The 17,840-nt window shown below is 65.2% G+C and overlaps 1 protein-coding gene across 1 annotated transcript in view; it reads left to right on the plus strand.

Annotated features, from left to right (window-relative positions):
- Window positions 1–17,840, plus strand: part of CDH22 (cadherin 22) — a 51,531-nt gene that overhangs the window by 17,351 nt on the left and 16,340 nt on the right. The window contains exons 3-6 of the mRNA XM_044421278.1: window positions 8,104–8,223; window positions 11,905–12,072; window positions 12,427–12,614; window positions 13,262–13,515. Coding sequence (XP_044277213.1) covers window positions 8,104–8,223; window positions 11,905–12,072; window positions 12,427–12,614; window positions 13,262–13,515 — 730 coding nt within the window. The remainder of the gene's footprint in view (window positions 1–8,103; window positions 8,224–11,904; window positions 12,073–12,426; window positions 12,615–13,261; window positions 13,516–17,840) is intronic.

Consider the following 17,840-nt stretch of genomic DNA (forward strand, 5'->3'; position numbering starts at 1 on the left):
CCTAGGGTAGGTTTTTCTGCGCAGCTCAGCATTTCTGCCCATTCTAAGCGCATTCCAGCCATCGAAATCATGCCAGAACACCTCGTTTGTCTAACCGTAACCCTACCCTGGGGCACACCCCTAACCTTAATATTGGGCTGAAGTTCCATTGAAAGGGGTGATTTTGAAAAAGCCCTCCTAGGGTAGGTTTTCCTGCGCAGCTCAGCATTTCTGCCCATTCTAAACGCATTCCAGCCATCGAAATCACGCCAGGACCCCTCGTTTATCTAACCTAACCCTACCCCTGGGCATATCCCTAACCCTTATATAGAGCTGAAGTTCCATTGAAAAGGGTGATTTTGAAAAAGCCCTCCTAGGGTAGGTTTTTCTGCGCAGCTCAGCATTTCTGCCCATTCTAAGCGCATTCCAGCCATCGAAATCATGCCAGGACCCCTCATTTGTCTAACCCTAACCCTACCCTGGGGTACACCCCTAACGCTAATGTAGGGCTGAAGTTCCATTGAACAGGGCGATTTTGAAAAAGCCCTCCTTGAGTAGCTTTTTCTGCGCTGCTCATCATTTCTGCCCATTCTAAACGCATTCCAGCCATCAAAATCATGCCAGGACACCACATTTCTCTAACCCTAACCCTACCCTGGGGAACACCCCTAACCCTGATTTTGGGCTGAAGTTCCATTGAAATGGGCGATTTTAACAAAGCTGTCCTTGAGTAGGTTTTTCTGCACAGCTCCTCATTTCTGCCCATTCTAAATTTATTCCTGCCATCAGAATCATGCCAGGACATCTTGTTTTTCTAACCCTAACCCTACCCTGGGGCGTACCCCTAACCCTAATGTATGGCTGAAGTTTCATTGAAAGGGGCGATTTTGAAAAAGCCCTCCTTCGGTAGGTTTTTCTACGCAACTCATTATTTCTGCCCTTTCTAAATGCCTTCCAGCTGTCAAAATCATGCCAGGACCCCTTGTTTGTCTAACCCTAACCCTACCCTGGGGCACACCCCTAACCCTGATATAGGGCTAAATTTCCATTGAAAAGGACGGTTTGGAAAAGTCCCCCTTTATTACCTTTTTTGCACAGCTCCTCATTTCTGCCCATTCTAAACGCCTTCCAGCCATCAAAATCATGCCTGGACACCTCTTTTTTCTAACCCTAACCCTACCATGGTGCAAGCCCCTACCTCATCTGGGGTCCTGGTCCAGTTCTGGGCACCAAAGTTTAAGAAAGGTGCAGACAAGCTGGAACGGGTGCAAGGGAGGGCAACAAGGAACAACTCGCATGGGGAGAGATGGAGAGAACGGGCCTGGTCAGGCTCGAGAAGGTGCAACTGAGAAGTGAGGTGCTGGCACTGTTCCAGCGCTTGCAAGGCTGTCAAAGGCGGACTCAGGGTCGCTTCTCACTCGTCCCCGAGGGCAGGCCATGGAGCAGCGGGCCATGGGCTCAGGGCCCGGGAAGCCAGGTTCCAGCTCCGTCTCCGGAAAAAATCCTGTTGGAGCCGCACGGCAATGGAAGCAATTACCCCAGGAATGTGTGGCTTGCGCGCACTCGGGGCATTCAAGATGGCACTGGGCAGCTCCCCGGCGGTTTGACTGGGTGTCCCGAACCGAGCAAGGGGTTGGAACCAGTGGCGCTCCGGCCCCCTCCAGCTCTGCTATTCTAGGGGTCTGTGTTAAGCCCTGCTAATACATGAGCCATTGTTTAGTTTTTCATATTTATGGCATATTCTCCTTAGGATTTGGAGCAATTCAGTCTCTGCAGTGTGGAATAATTTTAATGGTACCTTATCTACTCTGGGTGCTTTATTCCTTCAAAGTCCCTTCAGAAACGCTTTCATTTAACTTTCTGTATTGCAAGTTTTTCATAGGATTTTTCTTCAAAGGGGTATTTTATATCTTCTGCACAGTTCTTCTGTGTATTGTTTCCACCTTCTCTGCTTTTTATACTGGTCAGATAGTATGTCTCCCTGTTGGTCTTTCAGAATTCCCAATCTAGGTTTGAATTTCCCTTTGATTTCTTGTTTTTCCTCTTTGTTCTTGGGCATTTATTTGCACTGATCTATGTAATCGTTCTTTTTGTCTCTGCGTGATAATGGCCAGAGAGTTGCATTCAGTCCCTGTTTCTGTAACCTTTAGCCTTTTCCTCTTTCCTGTCCTGTCATCCATCTAGGCCTCTTCTTGCCTTTTGCCACGGGAATTGTCTCCTGCCATTCTTGCCTAAATAACTCTGTTGAATTTAGTAAAGTAAATCTTTTCTTTATAGTCTTTAAATGCCTCAGGAAAGTTGCACAAGTTGTATTTTTTCTCTGCTTTTACATTCTAGCAGTTCATGGGCCCCACTGCACCGTTCTCCTGGGCTTGTTTTGGCATGAAGAATGCAGACTCCCCACCCCTTACTTCCAGTTACGTGGTCTGCTTGATTTCTGTCTTGGTCGCCCGGTGAGGCCCAAATGTACTGTTGTCTGCTCTGCGATGAGCAAACCGTTGGCTCCACAGAATTCTTTGAGTTGTTCTCCTGCTTCGTTCCTGAGCTCTAATGGGCCTAATTCTCCCACAACACTGGATGCTGCTGCCTCCTACTTTGCTTTCTAGTCACCTATGACGATAAGCGTGCCTTGCCTTGGCGTCTCGTTTGTCTTCCAGGCTTGCACGGGAGTTCTTGTGGCATAGACTTGAATGGCGGTTGTGTCGAAAGGTAAATGGGACGGTTTGGTCTGACTTTGCATTGCACCCCGTAACGCCTGTGGGGTCTCTTGCCTCAGTCTTCATGCCACTGTTTCTTCTGAGTTTGCAATTTCTCAAGCAAATCACTTTGTTTCAGTCCAGTCCATTATAGTTCTCTCAAACCTAATACTGTGATGTTTAACTGTTCCTCTTCTTGCGTTATGGCCTCTAGTGTGCCTTGATTCCCATTTCTCACATTCCATGTTGCAACTGAACGTCTTGTGTAGCTTTGAGCTTTCCTTTCACCTTTCTACATGTCAGCCAATTCCTTTAAGCCTTGGTCTAGCTCAGCCTCCGCCAACCTGGTGGCCTTCAGAGACATTTGGACCGCAACTCCCAGCATTCCCCTCCGTCAGGGCCATTGACTAGGAATTCTGGGTGTTGCAGTCCAAATGGGTCTGGCAGGCGCAAGGTTGGAAAAGGCTAATTGAGTTGCATCGTAGCGCCGGAGCGATTTGTACTTGCCCTTTGCTCTTCCCCAGTAGCTGGCTGAGCACTGGTTGAACGCCTTGCGCCCAGCGGCCCTGTGGCCGAGGTCCTGCCTCCACTGGTCCCTGGGGCTCCCGGGGACGAGGGGCCGGCCTGCCTGCCGCCCCCAGGCTGCACTGCCGCGGATGCAGCTGCTGCAGCGTTCTCCCATCCTCTGCCGTCGCCCAAGGCCCCGGGAGCCCCCCGAAAGGCATCCCTTGCTTGAGGCCGCTTCTGTGCCCCTGCCCCGTCTGCCCCTCCCGCCCCGGTCGGCATTTTCGAGCCGGTGCCGCGCCCACAGGCACTGCTGGGCTGGGGCGGCTGGGTCTCCTGTGGGGCGCTTGAGCGGGGGCGGCCACCTGGGAGGGAGCTGGGGGAATCCTCCGAACGGTCCCCGGGCGCTCGTGGCCCTCGCCCCCTCGCAGGCTCCCTGAGCCGCGTGCTGCGCCAGGCCTCCCGTCCTCCGGGCCAGCCAGCCCCGCTCTTCCCCACCCGGCTGGGTCTGCTGAATAGCATGCAGACGCGTGCTGGGGGGTGGAGCGCGAACTGGCCTGGGAGCCCCCCTCCCGTGCTCATCCCCCCCCCCCGAGCCTCCCAGCAGGACAGGCCTTCTGAAACGGCCAGTGGGACCCCCTCCCATCCGGGCAGTTTTTTGGGGGGGGAGCGCAGCTCAGAAGGGCAGGCGAGGGCTTGAGTGGGGCTGAGCCCCAGCACATATTGGGCAAGGGGCCCGGCTCCCCTGCACGGAGCAGGAGGCAGCCGCGTGGCCCCGTGCGCAGGGGCTGCTGGGGCGGCGGGCTCTGTGCCGAGCCACTGAGCGTCGGGGGTGGCGAGCAATTATCCCGGAGCCTGATCACGGGCTGATGGGAACGCGGCATATCAAAGGAGGCCACGACTGTGCCAAATCGGAGATCACAGGCAGGAAGGGACGTGCTTCCCCCACATGAAAGGAGGCGATTCCGGCAAATTAGAAGGCTCAGAAGTTAAAAGGGAAGGCTCTGGAGCAGCGCGACCGACGTGCCTCGCCGGTCTGATGGCGGCCCTGGCAGGCTGGCGCGATGCTGCACACGCGGCCGGCCTCCTCAGCCGGGGCGCCTGCTGGGGGCCCTCCCCCTGGGTGAGGGCAGGGCGAGGAAGCAGCCCCCCGCCCCGCCCAGGCCGCCCAGGCCTCGTGGGGGTCCGCACACCCTCCCAGGGGAGGACTCTCCGTTCATTTGCGGGAGGCGAGCCTGCGCCTCCCGGGTTCTCCCTCCCATTCCGGATGCCCTGTGCCGGGAGCAGCTCCCACTTGGGGGATCACTTGGTCCTTGGCCTCAGGAGCCCCCCTTTCCATGGCTGCGCCCTTCCTGCCCTCCTCGGGGCTCTCCAGAGACGCCTGGCCAGCACGTGCGCCAAGAGGGCCTCTGCGCACGGATCCCTCCGGGCTCCACTTGGCGACCTCTCCCTGCCATTCCTGCTCTCGAGCTGCCTCTGGAGCGGGCAGCCCAAAGCCAGACTGCGCAGAACCAGAACCTGGGGTGGGGGCAGACCACCTTTCCTGGCCCCCTGCTCCGGGCGCTTTGCTTGGGCGGGAAGCTGCTCTCCGGGGGTGCTTGCTCTGCTCTTGATGTGCCCGGGACAGAGCTGGCCCTGGCCCTTCCATGCACCAAGCAGGGAGGAAAGCGTCAGCCCTGGAGCTCTCTGTCCCTCTGGCGCTGCAGCCCATCATGGAGACGCAGAGCAGAGGCTGGGCAAGCAGAAACGTTCCCCAGCGGCACACGGACTCTAGCATGTGGCACGAAGAGGGCGCTCCTAGCGCCACTTTTCCGTGGGGAGGACTTCCCCGGTGGAGCCGTGCGACCGGCCCCACGGCTGCAGACAAGAGCGGGGGTCTGAGAGAGTCCCGCTCCAGAGGGGCTGCTCGCGCACACCCAGCCCGCAACACTGAGTCGGACGGCACCCCAGCAAAGCGTCGCAGGCCAGCCACGGAAGCACCTTCAGCCGCGCTCAGGTGGGCTTCTCAGGGGAGGGTTGCACAAGGAGATGACTGGCCCTTGGCCGAGGCCTGGCGGCCCCTAAATGGCCCCAGGCGTGTGGCTCGGCCACACAGCTGTGCCGCGGGAGCCCCAGGGCCAGAGCAGGCCCCGGCCCATTTGGTCCGAGCTTCTGCTCCGGCTGGCTGCGAGGGGGCCCTGCCGGAAAGCCCCAGTGAGGAGTTCTGTGGGCCTCCCAGCCACGGGGTCCGTCACGCCCAGCTGACGCCCGTGTCCGCTCCACGTAGGGCTGCGTGTGGGTCGCGCACGGCTCTGCGGCCGCTGGCCGCCTTGTCCCATGCTCCAGGGGGGCTGTGGCCACTGCGGCGCCACGCCGAGGCCCGCTGCCAGCTGCCCGCCTGCCTTGGTGCCCCCCTTGGAAGCGGGTTTAGGTGCAGGCAAGGGGAGGGGCGGCACCACTGCCGGCAGCCCCGGGGCAGGAGCACTTCGCGGAGCACCAGCTGAACCGCTCGGGGAAGCAGGCGGGTCGCCCCACGTGCCAGGCAAGGCCAGGCCCCGGGTGTGGGGGGGCACAACGGGGGGGACTGCCTGAGGGCCGCATGGGAGCCAGCTGGAGAGCGAGTCTCGCAGAGCGGGCGGTGGGCTAGGGGGCCCCCCCGGCCTCCCAGGGAAACGCGGCTTGCTGGCCTCCACCTCGCACATCACGGAGAAGAGCCGCGGGCCGCGTCCCGTCCCTCCGTGCCTCGCCCCCTGGGGGCGAGGGGCGAGCAGGAGCCACAGCCAGCGCCCTCACGGCCCAAAGGCAGCTCCGGGCCGGTGCGGGCAGCGTGGGGCGGGCAGCTGTGCGGGGCTGTGGGCAGAGGGACCCGGTCTGGTTCTGCCAGGGAGGCGGGCTGCCCCCGCCCCAGCCTTTCGCTCGGGCCGGTGGCTTCTTGCAGCACGGAGAGCGGCCCGTTTGCTCCGACTCGTTAACTTTGATGCTGCGCTGCTGCTTCACGGCCCTCGCGGTGTGTGCTGGGGGGGCGGGGGGCTCTGTTCTTTAGCCACTGTTCGTGCCTAATTATCTCTGGGGGCGGGGGGGGGGGTGCCTTGCAGCTCAGCACCGTGTGCAGGACTTGCTGTGCGTGCCGGAGCCGCTTTCGTGACAGTGGGCCGGCTGCGCCCGCCTCGCCTGGTGGGACCCGGCCACAACTACCGGTGAAGGTGGGGAGTGGGCAGGGGCCGCCCCACTCCTAGCTGGGGGTGAAGCTCAGGCGGCCTGGCTCGCTCCCAGCGGCCACGCGGTGCACCCCCTCCCTGGAAAGGTTTGAGCCCCGTGGCTGCAAGAGGGAAGCTGGGCCAAGTGAGGCGCCTCTGAGTGGGAGCGCAGCCTGGAGGCTGGCGGGGCGGCGGGTCAACATCCCCCCAAGGTGCCGCAGCAGCCAGGCACCACTTGTCTGTCCTGCCGGGCTGCTATCCCTCTGGGGTCCGGTAACTTGTCTTGCTTTTGACATTTTGACGCTTGAGTCTGCTTAGGAGAGCTTGCCTGAAAAGCAGGCTAGAAATGCAGCAGGTAAAAGCAGGACGCTTCTGTATGCAAGTCCTGTATCCAGAAGGAAATGGAGCGCAAAGACGTTTCGAGAGGTTCTGCAAGGAAAGGCAGCGCAAAGCTGCTCCGTGGACGAGTTTGGGGAGCAGCTTCGTGTGCCGAAGGTCCCGGCACGGCTGCAGGCACCTCTGCTGGCACGGCTGCCCACCGTGGTGGCCGGAAGGCAGGCCACTCTTCGTGCCCGGCTGCCTTGGGGAGGGCTGCTCCTTCAGCAGGGGTCCCCCCACGGGGGGCACAAGGGGGCCCCTTCCTCCTGCCCCTGCGGCTGCGCTTGGGGCCGAGGCGCCACGCCAGCCGCAGGGCGGCCAGGGAAGGGCTGGGCTCTCTCCCTCTCCAAGCAACTCGGAGCCTGCTGCTCTCCCGCCACATCGGCTTAGTTTCTTCAGCCACGTGGCGTTGCCTTAAGTGGGGATGCCCGGAGAAGTCCCAGTTTTGCAAATACCCTCAAACACACGAAACATTTAGATAGGGCTTGCCAGCCGCAGCCCCCCGAGGCGCCTCCTGGGCACTGCGGACGGGCTTCAGTAGCTGGCAAGCCGGCTGTGACAGGCTCCGAAGCAGCAGCCATGGAGCTGAGCGAAAGAGCAGCCGCGGGCGGCCAGCAGTTCGCGCTTGCCACACGGAGCCGGGCGTGCCGAGCGGCCACTGGGGATGCTGGCACTGGCAGGTGCCCGGGCAAGCTAGCAGCCTGCCAGGGGGCTTCCGCTGCCCGTGTAAAGCGGCTCACTGGCCGATTCCAGGGTGCCCGCCTGGCTTTGGCCAGTGTGGCGCTCCGTCGTGGTACAAGCACCCCCGGAACAGTGCGAGTCGCGCACGGAAGGCCCGCCGGCCTGGCCCGGCTGGACGCAACACGCTGCTGCCGGTCATGCCCTTGGTGGGCGGCCATGCTGCCCGGGCCCCGGCTCCGACTCGAGGGGCGCTGTGGGGCCTCCGGATCCGCCTACCTGCACAGGGGCCACTTTGCCCAGCGCTTCCCACGGGCCTGCAGCTCTCCCTGCCTGGGGTCCAGCGGTTCTCAGTTCAAACATGATGTCAAATTAGGCCCATGCTGGGGACAGTCGGAGCGAAGCGCCCTCTTTAATGAGGCCACGTCGAGGATCAATGACTTAATTGCAGCCACTCGGTGGGCCTCCATCCAGCTTAGCCTCTCGCTGCCCCGCTGCGTGTGGCGCGTGCGGACTCGGCCTCTGCCTCTGCCCGGGGCTGCGAGGGAGCCGGGCGGCCCTCCGGCGGGGCCCACTTTCCGGGGCTGCCAGGGCCCGATCCTGCAGGAGACGCCGCGCAGGGGGCCCTTCTGAGCCTGGGCCAGTGCAGTCGCTGGGGGGCTGCCTCACGCCCGGGCCTCTCCGCCCCCCAGGGACCTCCGTGATGCAGGTGATGGCGTCCGATGCCGACGACCCCACCTATGGAAGCAGCGCCCGGGTGGCCTACAGCGTCCTGGAGGGGGAGAGGCACTTCACGGTGGACAGCAGGACGGGTAAGTGGCCCCTGCAGGGCTGGCAGGCACTCCGGGGCCCGGCCTCGAGCGACCCGTGGCTCTGGGGGAGGACAGCGCAGCGCCCGTGCAGGGGGAGGTGCGGATGCCCCACGGCTGCTCCCGAAGGCCCCGCAGGCTCTCTGCCGGACTGCCCTCCAGTGTTACGCCGGGGGGTGTTTGGGGGCCCCCCTTCCCATGCCAAGCCTTACCTGGAAGCAGAGCCAGTGGAGGGTTCTACCCTGGAACAGCCCCACTTGGGGGGGGGGGGGGGGGCAAGCTGGCCACCGCTGGGCAGCACGGAGTAAGGCTGCTTCTCGGGGACGTGCAGCTGGCAGGGGGGGCATGTCGCTCCTGTTCTGCCTTGCCCTTCTCAGCCCCCCAGCTCAGGCAAGGTCAGGCCGGCCTCTGGCTCCCCCCCCTGCTTGCCCCCTCTGCCCCCCTCACCCTTGGGAATGCCCTCTGGCTCTGTTGGGGGGGTGGACCGGCCCTGCCCACGAGGGGCCGGGTGGCATTTGGCAGCTGGCTGGGGGGGTGGGGGGGTTGCTGCCAGGGGCTCCGCTGCCCCATCAGAGCCGGCTCGCTTGCCTGCCCTTTCCACGGCGCTTGAGGCCACCCCCCGCGTGGCACAGGAAGGGCTCCCCGGGGCGTCCCCGGCTCCACACGAAGGTGCCCTCCCGCAGTAGCACCGGCCTCTGATTAAAGGCCACAGTTCCAATTAAGGGTGGCTGTATAAATGCGCCATTCAGATTTGATGAGCGCCCGGACGCTCAGCGGGGCAAAAGGCGAGCGAAGGGAGACAGCTCAGGGGGTGCCAGGTGATACGGGGGGGGGGAGGATGCGCCTCCGCCTCGCACCTTGCAGGTTCAGGGCAGGGCTACGCGTCCCCAGCTGGCCGTCCCCATGGGAGCACCCTCCCTCTGGCGGACCCTTTGTTCCCGAGAAGGCTGGAAAAGCGGCAGCATCCCGGCAACCGGCCGCCGCTGAGTCAGAGGCGCGTCTGGGCATTCCCTAGACCGGGGCCAGCCCCCCAGCGAGGGGCTGCGGACAGGGGGCGCACCATGAGGCCTTGGAGCAAGCGGCCCCGCTCCCTGCCACAGAGGGGGCCGCCCAGGGTGGCCGGGGCAGACGCCTCCGGTGAGGGCCGGCAGCCGAGGAAGCCGAGCCCTTCCCATCGTGCGCCTGGCGGGCGGCGCTTCCCTGTGCCCGGAGCACGCGGCTTAATTGCCCGTATCAGCTGCTTAACTCGCAGAGCCACTGCGATCATTAGCGCCATAAAAGGAGCCATAAAACACTGCACGTCTGTCCTGTTCTCAGCGGAGAGCCGGCGCGTTTCCCTTCTGACTTTGACCTGCCTTTCCCTGCCTCCCGCGTGGAGGCGGCCCAGGTGGGCACAGCCCCCGCTGCGCTGCCACCGTGTGCTGGAGGGCTGTGTGCGCGCGCGCAGGCAAAGTGTGCTTGGGAGCAGGGGCGCCCGCCCAGCCGCCCCTAAACCACTGAGGCTCCCCAGTCGGGGGCCCCGGGCAGGCGGAGGGGCCCCGAGGGGGGGACCCTGCAGGAGGCCCACCCGGCTCACTGGCCACCGTGAGGTGAGCCTTCCTTGCGCCATGTGAGCCGGTGCCTGAGTGACCGTGGGGGGCAGGCAAGGGCCCCGAGGCCCTCCCTCCCCAGCCGGCACCCGCACCCCAGGCCGCACCGGGCGCAGGGGCTGCCAGAGGCGTGGCTGGCCCTGCCCTGCCCTGCCCGGCCCGGCCAGGAGGGGGCCGGGGGCCGGGTGGGGGCTGGCTGCCTCCCTGGCCCGCTTGCAGGGTTCAGCTGTGTTTACTGATGTCATTAAAGACTAATTTCCACCCGACAAGACGGATTTGGGGGTTAGCCGCCTTTTGCGCGCTCCGAGGCTGCCCTGCCCCCGCTAAGCCGCCAGGCCCATCTGTCGCCACATCTGCCGGGCGTGGGGTGGGCAGCGCTGCCTGGGCCGCCCCACCGGAGCCCTTGGACAAGGGGCTGCCCCGGCCCTCCGGTCCCCGCCATCCCCGTGGCATGCAGAGCGGGCCAGCACTGGCCACCGGCCCGGCCACCCGGGGCCCACCCTGCCTGCCCGCAGCAGCCTCCCTGGTGCAGGGTTAAGCCCTGCCTGGCTGCCCCCCGCTTTCTCCCCCAAACTGTGGGGCGGCTCAGGCGCCCCCCCCCCCCGCAGGCAGGTGCTGCCAGCACGGGGAGGGATGGGAACTGGGCACATCCCTGTTTGCCCGAACGCCAAAGGTTTCTGAGGGCCAGCCTTTGTTTCGCGGCAAAAGTCTTCCCTGTGGGGGAAGGATGGGAAGCGCCTGGCCCCGCAGCTCGGCGTGACGGATGGGGCACGGGCCCTTTCCTGGCGGAGGGGCCCTCCCCGCCTGGGGCCACGGAGCGCTGCAGCAGCCACACACTCTGGGCCTGGGCTCTGGCCCAGCAGAGGGACCGCCCGGCAGCCTGCCCGCCTGCCCAGGCCCCACGGGCTGCCTCTTCGGGAGCCCCGCTCCTCGGGACGCTGCTCGGAGGGGCCAGCCCCGCTGTGCGCTTCAGCGGGGCTGGGCCGGGTTGCCCGTCCCAGGTGGGCGCCTCGCACGTGGACTCAGCCACTGGCCGCTCCCAAGATGAGCGCCATCCTGGCTGCAGGCACGCCCAGCCACTTCCCCGCATCCCCTCGCCCCCTTGAGAGCTGCGGCCTTTCCTAGCCGCCTGTGGTGCTCCTCCCACGCAGAAAGAGAGAGGGCAGAGATGCAGGGCTGCTTCTGCAGTGGCGCGGCACCAGAAGTACTCCCTACCTGCAGCGCCCCGAGTCCGTGGCATCCCCGCCACCAGGCAGCGCTGCGACGGGAGCCGTGGGAGCCGCTCCTCGGGAACCGTCCGGGTGCCTCCTTCGCGCTGCTCTGCACGGGGCCACCGTTCACGGTTCCGGGGAGGCCGCCACACTGATTTGGCGAGGCCGCCCTGGCATCCCCGGCAGCGGCCAGCGGCCCCCCCCCCCCGTGAGGCCGGGCCGGGGGCACACCGCTCCTGCTGACGTCTTCGCACCCTCCGTTCCCGAGGAGCAGAGAAGAGCAGCCCGGGATGTGCGAGGGGCTTCTGACCCAGAGCCCCTCGCCAGAGGCTCCATCCCGGGGTCCGGGCAGGGGGAGGCCGCGAGGGAGCACTCCGGCCCCCGGGGGAGCTGTGATGTGGCTCGTGCGTGGCTGCGCTTGTCCACAGCACTCTTTGCGTCCTGGGGGCGGCCCTGGCAGTTTCTTAACGGTGGCGCTGTTTGCACACCCCCGAGCGAACCCGGCAGGAGCCAAGCCTTGGATCACTTGCGCGAGCGCCCCCCCCCCCCCCCCCTGCCTGTAGTCCCGGAGCTCGAGGCGGTGGCTGGGGCAGGGGGACGCGCTTCCTCTTCTTGCTGTGGGGGGCCTGCTGCTTCCGGTGGGGGGGTTCCCCCAGCGGGCACACCTCCCTCCCCAGAAGACGCGGCACACGCATGTTTCCTCCCGGCCACGCTCTCCCGGCCGCCGGCCCCCGCCCCCCGCCAGGAGGGACGCCATGAGGGCAGTGCCCGCCGGCAGGCTGGTGCCACGGCCCCCTCCACAGAGGGGGCTGCGGCCGGGAGGCCCCTTGCGCCTTGAGGGGCCTTCGCCTGGGGCCCTCACAGGCGACCGTGGCCTCCCGCAGGTGTGGTCCGGACAGCGGTGGCCAATCTGGACCGGGAGACGCAGGACCGGTACGAGGTGGTGGTTCGGGCAACGGACATGGCGGGGCAGCTGGGAGGCCTCTCCGGTTCCACCACGGTCACCATTGTCATCACCGACGTGAACGACAACCCGCCGCGCTTCCCGCAGAGTAAGCTCTTGCCACGGGGCTCCCGCACCCCACCGGGGCCCTCGGCCTTGGGGCCGGGGCAGGGACCGCAGCTGGGCTCCCTTGGGCTTGGCCCCGCGAGGACTGGCACGGCTGTGCCGAGTTGGCCGGGGGGCACAGGCTGCGGGGGCTCCGGTGCCCTGGGAGCAGAGAGGGCGGCCCCGCAGGGGGTGTGGGACCCCGGGTGGACTCGCTGGGCCCAGCCCGGGGAGCGGCCTGGCAGCCGGACACTGAGCGGCTGGGCCTCTTGCGCCCGCGCCGGCTGCACGTGGGCTCCGGCCGTGCCCCTCGCCGGCAGAGACCACACTCCAGTGCCCCGCTCTCCCCCTGCATCAGAGATGTACCAGTTCAGCATCGTGGAGACGGCCCCCGCCGGCACCCTGATCGGCAGGGTGAAGGCTGACGACTCCGACGTGGGCGAAAACACGGACATGACCTACCAGATCAAAGATGAGGAGGGCCTGGGAGTCTTCCGGGTGACCACGGACAGCCACACGCAGGAAGCACTGATCTCCGTGCAGAAGGTGAGCCGGGGGCTCCTCCCTCGCCTCCTGCCGCTTCCCCTCCCCACAGGATCGCCGCAGGCCCGTGGCCTGCCGGAGGGAGCATCTTGGGCGTCAGGCCCCGCTCCGGAGGTCTGCGCGCAAGCCCCACGGTGCCTTCCGGGCCCACATGCCGCCCGCACCAAGCCACTGCCCCTCCACCCTGCCAGGCCCTCTTTGAGGGCCCCAATTTCCCCGGCCCCACCGCTGGCACTGCTGGCTCACTGGCCAGCCTGCCGTTAGTTAGCGCTTGGGCAGCAGAAGCGTTTGGGGCACTGGAGAAACGCAGATCCCATGGTTGGCTCGGGGCGGGGGGGGGGGGGGGGGGGGGGGGCCGGGGCCGAGACACGGTGCTCCTCTCGGCCGGCCTGGCTGCACCAGCTGGGGACCGGAGCCAGGTGGCCTGGCTGGGCCCGGCAGATGCTGGGGGGCTGCTCCGGCCGGGCTTTCCGTTTCCCCGAGCCCGGGTGGGGTGGGGGCTGGCCGCTTCCTGGGCCTGTCGCAAGGGGCCGGTGCTCCGGGGGCTGGGATGGAGGGCCCTCCCCGGCGGCTGCCAGGCTCGGGCAGCCGCCGCTGGGGAGGGGGGAGGGGGAGGGGAGCCTGGCCAGCCCCCATCTCCTTCGCCGCAGCCCCTGGACTTCGAGGCGCGGGCCGTGCACACGGTGGTGGTGGAGGCCCTGAACAGGTTTGCCGACCCTCGCTTCGTGGACCTGGGCGCCTTCCGTGACCAGGCCATCCTGCGGGTCTCCGTGCTGGACGTGGACGAGCCCCCGGAGTTCCGCCCGCCCCGCAGCCCGATGGAGGTGCAGGAGGACGCGCCGGTGGGCACGCTGGTGGGCGTGGTCACCGCCCTGGACCCCGACGCCGCCAGCAGCCCCGTCCGGTAAGAGCGACCTCTCCTGCGCGTTCGTCCCAGCACCCAGACACGGGCAGGGCGCTCCTGGCCAGGCCGCCGGCTGCCTCCTGAGTGGAGCGGGATCGGAGGAGGGCAGGGCCGGACAGGGCCGGAGGGCCGTCGCAAGAACCCAGCGTAAGAACAGCCCCGCTGGGTCGGCGAAAGGCCCCCTGGACAGCAGCGCCTGCACACGGGGCAGACCGGCTGCCACGGGGCCCCAGCAGGAGGGCACAAGAGCTCCGCCCGCCCAGCCCCTCGGCACCTCACTGCCCCAGCGGCCTTGGAGAGGCACCGAACAGCGGAGCCGGATGGGGCCAGAAGGCTGCTGGGCGCAGACTCCGTGTGGCACAGCCCTCTCAGAGCGGGCAGGCGGCCCAGTCGTGCAGGGAGGACGTCGGGAAGGCCAAGGCTGAGCAGGGGCTGAGGCTGATGGGGGCTCTTTGCGGGCATGTGCCCAGGAAACTGCGGAGGAAGGAGATGGTGGTTCGGCTTCTCAGAGAGGAGGGCAGCTTGGCTCGGTTTCTATGTTGGCTCAAAAACAGGTCTAAGCCTGAAGCGCCAGATCCTGTCTGATCTTGGACGCTGAGCAGAGCCGGGCCTGGCTGACATCTGGATGGGGGACTTAAAATGTTGTGAGCCGCCCAGAGAGCTTCAGCCATGGCTGGTATAGAAATGTAATGTAGGAGGAGGAGGAGGAGTAATACCACCCCGCTATCACCCACCTGGTAGAAATGAACCACAAACTGCAGAGTCAGGATTGAAGCTTGAGATGAATAAGGGACTGGTCAAGGAACTCCTAATTTCCTCGAATGAGTTTGAATCTCCAGGGCCTAGCAAGCTGCATCCGAGAGTCATAAAGCAGCTGGCAGAAGCCCTCTCAGAGTCACTGCCTATTATCTTCGAGAAATCCTGGAGGACGGGGACGTGCCCGGTGGCTGGAGGAGGGCTCATTTTATCCACATCTTCAAGAAATATAAAAAAGGAGAACCTGGGAACTGCAGAGCAGGCAGTCTGATATCAATCCCAGGGAAAATTCCAGAGCAGATTATAAAGCTGTCAGTCTGCAAACACTTTGAGAACAGCACAGTGAGGACTGGAAGCCAACATGGATTTCTCCAGAACAGATCCTGCCAGAGTAATCTGGTTTCAATGTTTGATTGGATAACCTCCCAGGTGGACTGCGGGAATGCTACGCATGAAATCCATCTTGACTTCCGCAGAACTTTTGACAGAGTGCCCCATCATATCCCGATTAGCAAACTAGCTAAAAGCGGGTTAGATGGGACACTGATCCGGTGGAGCCACCGCTGGCCGCAGAATCGGCTCAGAGAGGGCTCCTCCGTGGCACCTCCTCAGACGGGAGAGGCAGCGAGTGGGGGATCCCACAGGGTCCAGGCCTGGCCCCGAGCTCTTCCGCATTTCTATCCATGACTTGGATGAGGAAGTTCGGGGAACAGTGACCAGATCTGCAGATGACACAAGACTGGGTGGACTGGCTGCCAGCCTGGAGGACAGAGAGGAGATTCAGGGTGACCTTGATAGGATCACTTGCTGGGCTGAAAACCCCAGAATGAAATGCAAAGGGACCAGTGCCAGGTTTGGCACTTGTGAAAAAGAAACCAAGGGCAGCGTTACAGGATGGGGGATACTTGGCTCAGCAACACGGCAAGTGAGGGGATCTTGGAAGGCTGTCGATCACAGGCTGAGCATGAGCCAGCAATGCGACGTGGCTGCGAGAAGGACGAAGACTACTCCGGGCGGCAGGACAGCCGCCAGAGCGGGTGAGGTGCTGCTTCCCCCGCCTGCGGCACAAGTGGGGCCCACCTTGAGTACAGCGCCCAGTTCTGGGCTCCACGTTCCTCTGGATGAAGATGCCCCGTCTGCTCATGTTGCCCTCCCAGGGCCTCGTTTCCCACCCCAGGATCAACGCTGCTGCTCTCCTCTGAGCGCGTTCAGATGGTCCGCCTCATCCTTCAGCGGCCGAGCCCAGAACCGGGCGCAGGAGTCAGGCCGCCTCTGTCCGAAGGCCCGGCTGTGGGGGTGGCCGAGAGTCACGGCTTCCCAAGCGAGTGGAAGCGTCCACCCAAAGAGGCAGGGCACCGTTCCGCACCCAGGGCCGTCCGCCAGGGATTCTCCTGCCGTGCTCAGCCTTCCGGCAGGGGTTTTCCGCATGGGGTGGAGCCGAAAGGGAGGTGCCAGGGCCAGCGGTGCCTGACGGGGAAGCCCTGCCAGCGCAGCCCAGCCGCCCTGGGTCGGACCCTGCCTGCAGGGCCGGTGGGCAGCGGGCGTCAAGGGCACGGAAGAGCTGCCAAGCCCAGCCGGGCCAAGAGCCGGCGGACGCCCCTTCAGGCTGCCCCGCACGGAGTGTGGAGCGGGGCTGCCACGCAGAGGCTCACGCCCCGTGACACAGCCCGGCAGGGGAGAGGAATGGGCGCCCGTCCCGCGGGAGTGGGCCTGGCAGGGGGAGGCCGCCCTTGGCTGAGCCCCCTCAGTGGCCGGCGAGCCTCCCGGGGCCTCTTCACATGGAGGCTTCACCAGCACCGAGGGGCCGCGCGCACTCCGATCCCGGACCGGAGCTGTGCCCCCCCCCCCCCAACTGGGAAGCAGCTGCCTTCTCCCACTGCTGGCTCCAGCAGGCACCGAATTGATTTCCTTGCTGCGTAAAGGACAGTGAATCCTCCGGAGACAAACTAGGCTTGATTGAAAATAAAATTCGACAGCCAGACAATTAGAGGGGTGAGTGAGGAGGCCAGAGCCATGACCCACGCTCCTGCAGCCGAGCTCTGCCGGCAGACAGCCGCTTCCGGGCGCTCCCAGGCTGCAGCCGTGGGCGTGTGGAGGGGTCGCCCCTGCAGCCCCCTCCTCTGCAGCCAGGCACACAGAGCAGGAGGAGGACTGTTGGTTGCCGGAGCGCCTGCTGGAGCAGGGACCGAGCAGGATGCCAGCCGGTGCACGAGGGATGGGAAGCAACTCTGGCAGCTTGGCCGGCCCAGTGGCCGCGCAGCCTGAGCCCTGTGCGGTGGCGGGATCGGGGCCATTTGAGACACACCCGCCGGTAGCCGGCGGCCAACTCCAGGTCTGCTCCCGCACAGCCCTGTTCCTGAGAGGTCCTTGGAACAAGCAGCTCCGGCGAGCCGCGTCCTGAGCAGCGTTCCCCCGCCTCACTCTGCTGAGGGGGCGGCTCAGTCCCACCCCCTTGCAGCTGTGCCAGCAGCCCGCTCCCCACCGCCCCCGCTGCCTGCGCTCTCCTGCTGGCCGGGGCATGGGACGTCCCCCCACACATGGGCCTGGCTTGCCCCGCGGCCGTTCCCCAGCGGGACCAGGCAAGGCAGGCGGGTGCCAGAAGGGCTTATCCAGAGGGGGCCAGCCGGGCCTCCTGCACAGCGGTGCAAAGCCCCACGCGATCCCAGAGACTAGGCTGTGGCTTCCCAGCATCCTCCTGTGCGTCTTTCCGCACTGGACTGCAATCAGTCACATCTGAGTGGCATTTCAGTCTAGTGTTTCCATACATCAAGGTCATTTTGAATTTGCATCTTGTTCTGTGAAGTATTTACAATTCCTCTTGGTCTGTATCATCTGCAGCTCCGGAGAGTGTTCCTGCCACTCCTTCCTCTGAGTCATGAAGGGTACGGCAGCCGCTCCCCGCAAACCAGAGGAGCACAGTGGCTGCCCGGCGTGCGACCCCTGCCCTGAGTGGGGTGGCCTGGGTGGGTGCGCATGCATGCGAGCACGGGGGGCAGCCCCCCCCCCGCACACACCTCCTGTGGCCGCCCGAGGGAGGGCAAGGCCAGAGAGCCGCCTGAGCGGGTGGTGTGTGGCATCCTGAGACAGCAGGAGGGTGGACTCGATGGCCTTCACGGCCCCTCCCAGCTCCGTTCTGTGATACGATATGATGATATGATGTGCGCCTGCCTCCCCGCACTGCAGGCCCCTCCATGCCCACGGCAGCACTTGCTGCTGCCTCATGGCAGGGAGCGCGAGCCTTGCGCACACCCCCTCCGGAGGGGCCGCTGCTGGAGGGGGCTGAAAGGGCGCTGGGGCTGCAGCGCACCTGGACCGGCGGGGCTCCCCCGGGCGCCCAGCTGGCCCCGGGGCGGGCGGTCCATCACTGCGGCTGGGCCGCGGGGAGCTGGGCCGGCAGGCTGCGGTGCTGGCTGGCGGTGGGGCGGACCGGGCCCTGGGCGCCCCTGCCTCTTCCGGGCAGGTTCCAGATGTGGGAAAGCACCCCGTGCAGACTCTCCCCCGGCCCCCTCGCTCGGCGCTGCTGTGCTTGCTGGGGGCCGCAGCTGGCCCTGCTCTCAGGCAGGAGTCCC

The sequence above is a fragment of the Varanus komodoensis genome, unplaced genomic scaffold (genome assembly GCF_004798865.1).
Source record: "Varanus komodoensis strain SLA01 unplaced genomic scaffold, ASM479886v1 scaffold117, whole genome shotgun sequence".
NCBI lineage: Eukaryota > Metazoa > Chordata > Lepidosauria > Squamata > Varanidae > Varanus > Varanus komodoensis.